At 51.4% G+C, this 4,195-nt stretch overlaps 1 protein-coding gene across 1 annotated transcript in view; it reads right to left on the bottom strand.

Moving 5' to 3' along the window:
* The window catches only part of LOC108803533 (F-box only protein 41-like), a gene marked incomplete at its 3' end in the record, with an annotated part of 18,371 nt that overhangs the window by 11,202 nt on the left and 2,974 nt on the right, over positions 1-4,195 (bottom strand). The window contains exon 2 of the mRNA XM_018575367.1: positions 908-1,133. Coding sequence (XP_018430869.1) covers positions 908-1,133 — 226 coding nt within the window. The remainder of the gene's footprint in view (positions 1-907; positions 1,134-4,195) is intronic.

Raw genomic sequence — 4,195 nt, 5'->3', positions numbered from 1 at the left:
GATGAATGATGGAGGACTCCCAGGGGATGTGTGCACAGGATCACTTTAAGATGAATGATGGAGGACTCTCAGGGGATATGTGCACAGGATCACTTTAAGATGAATGATGGAGGACTCCCAGGGGATGTGGGCACAGGATCACTTTAAGATGAATGATGGAGGACTCCCAGGGGATGTGGGCACAGGATCACTTTAAGATGAATGATGGAGGACTCCCAGGGGATGTGGGCACAGGATCACTTTAAGATGAATGATGGAGGACTCCCAGGGGATGTGGGCACAGGATCACTTTAAGATGAATGATGTAGGACTCCCAGGGGATGTGGGCAGAGGTTCACTTTAAGATGAATGATGGAGGACTCCCAGGGGATGTGGGCACAGGGTCATTTTAGGATGAATGATGGAGGACTCCCAGGGGATCTGGGCACAGGATCACTTTAAGATGAATGATGGAGGACTCCCAGGGGATCTGGGCACAGGAACACTTTAAGATGAATGATGGAGGACTCCTGGGGGATGTGAGCATAGGATCACTTTAAGATGAATGATGGAGGACTCCCAGGAGATCTGAGCACAGGATCCCTTTAAGATGAATGATGGAGGACTCCCAGAGGATCTGAGCACAGGATCATTTTAAGATGAATGATGGAGGACTCCCAGGAGATCTGAGCACAGGATCACTTTAAGATGAATGATGGAGGACTCCCAGAGGATGTGGGCACAGGATCACTTTAAGATGAATGATGGAGGACTCCCAGGGGATCTACTACATTTATAAAGTCATTTCCAGACGGGGGAACTGTTGTTTCCTATCACGTCATCTCTTCACAGAGTCACTATAAAGACATCAGTAACACAGAGTGCAATGTAGACTGTCCGTGTCTCCGTCCGCATGGCCGCACAGTACCTGCCTGGGTCCCTGGACGCGGGGCTCCTGTGCTTTGTATCCGGGGATGCTGCACCTCCCCAGGCTGCCGTTCGGAGTCGACCCACAACTGCTGATGATCTGCAGCTGCTTCTCGGCCCGGTCCGCTCGGTCCAGGAGCTCTTCGATGAACTGCTGCAGGCGCACCTTGGCGTTGGCTTCCCGGCTCGCCGTCTCTTTCAGGAACAGGTCGATCTCCACCACCTCCCTGGGGGACAGAGCCAGACAAGACAGGGACTGTGAGGACGGGGTTACCTAGGGTCAGTCAGCCCAAATCTCACATATCCATCCACAGGAATGGCCTTCATGTTACTCTGCCAATCAGTAAAGATGTGTTACTGAATCAGCTGCCGGGATCCCGTACATGAGGCCTGTATTTACTAACACACAACACGGAAATATATATCAGTACATTGTATACATTATATATACTTGCATGGTATATCCGACTCTTACTTACCCCCCTCCATCGGTGATGCCTCCTCAGTGTCCCCCACCCATGGGTACTTACTGTCACCTCTCAAGGATTAAGTTACCGGTACCTGAGCTCCTAGTGCTACCTTGCTCCCAGTGCAACCTTGCTTCCAATGCAACCTCGCTCCCAGTACAACCTCGCTCCCAGTACAACATCGCTTCCAGTACAACCTTGATCCCAGTGCAACCTTGCTTCCAATGCAACCTCGCTCCCAGTACAACCTCGCTCCCAGTACAACATCGCTTCCAGTACAACCTTGCTCCCAGTGCAACCTTGCTCCCAGTACAACCTCGCTCCCAGTACAACCTCGCTCCCAGTACAACCTCGCTCCCAGTACAACCTTGCTCCCAGTACAACCTTGCTCCCAGTACAACCTCGCTCCTAGTACAACCTCACTCCCAGAACAACCTTGCTCCCAGTACAACCATGCTCCCAGTAAAACCTTGCTCCTAGTGCAAACTACCACCTAATGCAACCTTCTTCCCAGTGCAACCTTGCTCCCACTGGAACCTTGTTCCCAGTACAACCTTGCTCCCAGTGCAACCTTGCTCCCAGTGCAACCTCACTCCCAGTACAACCTTGCTCCTAGTGCAAACTAACTCCTAATGCAACCTCCTTCCCACTGCAACCTTGCTCCCAATGTAACCTCACTCTCAGTGCAACCTCGCTCCTAGTGTAACCTCGCTCCCAGTATAACCTTGCTCCCAGTGCAACCTTGCTCCCACTGGAACCTTGTTCCCAGTGCAACCTTGCTCCCAATGTAACCTCACTCTCAGTGCAACCTCGCTCCTAGTGTAACCTCGTTCCCAGTATAACCTTGCTCCCAGTGCAACCTTGCTCCCACTGGAACCTTGTTCCCAGTGCAACCTTGCTCCCAATGTAACCTCACTATCAGTGTTACCTCGCTCCTAGTGTAACCTCGCTCCCAGTGCAACCTTGTTCTCAGTGCAACCTTGCTCCCAGTGCAACCTTGCTCCCAGTGCAACCTTGCTCCCACTGGAACCTTGCTCTCAGTGCAACCTTGTTCTCAGTGCAACCTTGCTCCCAGTGCAACCTTGCTCCCAGTGCAACCTTTCTTCCAGTACAACCTTGCTCACAGTACAACCTTGCTCCTAGTGCAACCTTGCTCCTAGTACAACTTTGCTTCAAGCAACTATCACAACTTTGCTGCACCTCAGATACACTTGTAATTTCAGCTGCACCACCTCAGCCTTCAATGCAACTAAAATCTGATCCTCCACTTCACTTTCTCTGCATTCCCCTCACCACCAGGATCAGCTCCACTTCCAGCTGCACAGAGCCCCCTCGCCACTCCCATGTTCCAGCTATTCGAAACCAACTCTCCACTGTATCCCTGAGTGTCTGTTAACTGGCCTAGGGGTAGACTGCAGCTAAGCCCAAGCTCCCATTAGGTGGTCCCTGGTGGAAATCTAGCTATCCCTCAGGCCAGACCCGCGGGCCGTAAAATGCCCAGCTCTGGTCTAAGGGACCGATCGCCAACCTGTGCTCATTTATGGCTCGCTGACATTGGATACGCCAAGCTCCAAGGCAGGTGCATCCACTGCAGGACATAGCCCAGTGCAGGTCCATGTCCAGACCACATTCCTCTTCAGTTGTTGGTTGCTAGGTCCGCTAGCATCCTGGTAACCAATGACGTCACCGGTCCTGCTCCTCTGTAGTCAATGGTTGCTAGGACCGCTGGGCGCTCCTAACAACCAGTGACAAATGTCTTCCCACCGCCAGCATTACAGGAGGACGTCCATGATTCTGGGGTGTTTGTCCTCTCCTGGTGGTGTCCCTCCTGCGGCAGGTATATGTCACATGGTGTGTGGGGACAATACGGGTCCGCACACCTATCCTCATCATGTGTGGAAAACACTTCAATATATATTGCCAAATAATGCACCATTGCCAAATAATGCACCAGCAACCTCTGTACTTTGTGGTGAGCGGCATTTTCTCTCAGCGCTGCATTTCTTGTTTCAGCACGTGGACAGCTCCCGCACTGTGAGGACACTGAGAACTGTCCAATAGAGAAACTAAATCTTGATGTGTGTGGGGGTCAGAGGAAGGGTCCCCGGCGTGCGTTGAGGGCCACACTGGAAGTATCCAATGCTCTAGATCAGAAGGCTGACGGCGCTGTGTGGCAAAACTGTGTAAATATCCGACATGGATGGACAGAAACACAAATTCAGGTAAAACAACCCCAATTTATGTGTTTCCTGCGGCTGTGTGTCTGGAATTCAACAAAAGTACAAGAAGAATGTAACCAGAGTAGCGGGGTCACCGTGCGATGGCTCCAGAGAGAGGGCGGGAAGTCATTACATTGACCCCGATGAGATGAAAGAAGAATTCGGCTGAATCACCTTGTTAGCCGAAAGCTGAAATAAATAGGATGCTGTGTGTGGGCGGCCGCCATCGTTCCTCGTGTACACAATGCCGAGGGCTCCATGAGTGACTTCTAAAAATGTCCCCTCGTCACGTGTCACCGTACACCAGGAACACTTTATATACTGCGTTACTATTATTATACATATATATAGCTCTGACATATACCGCAGTGCTGTGCAGTGAACAAGTCACATCGCGGGGTTAATGCTCCATCGGTCTTGTGGTTATAAAATTGCGGCTGCGGTTCTGTATTTTTAAACCTGTGAAGCACGCAGTCACAGCGCACGCGGCGGGAACGCTTCGCCACCTTGGTCTCGGTGATATTATATTCACACGTAACCAGCTGACATCTCAGTCACTTTGTAGAACGGATATCTCCAACCCGGAGCCGGGGCAATAATTCC

This window comes from Nanorana parkeri, unplaced genomic scaffold (genome assembly GCF_000935625.1).
Source record: "Nanorana parkeri isolate BGI_ZX_2015 unplaced genomic scaffold, ASM93562v1 scaffold3838, whole genome shotgun sequence".
NCBI lineage: Eukaryota > Metazoa > Chordata > Amphibia > Anura > Dicroglossidae > Nanorana > Nanorana parkeri.
This window is presented reverse-complemented; position numbering and strand designations above follow the sequence as displayed.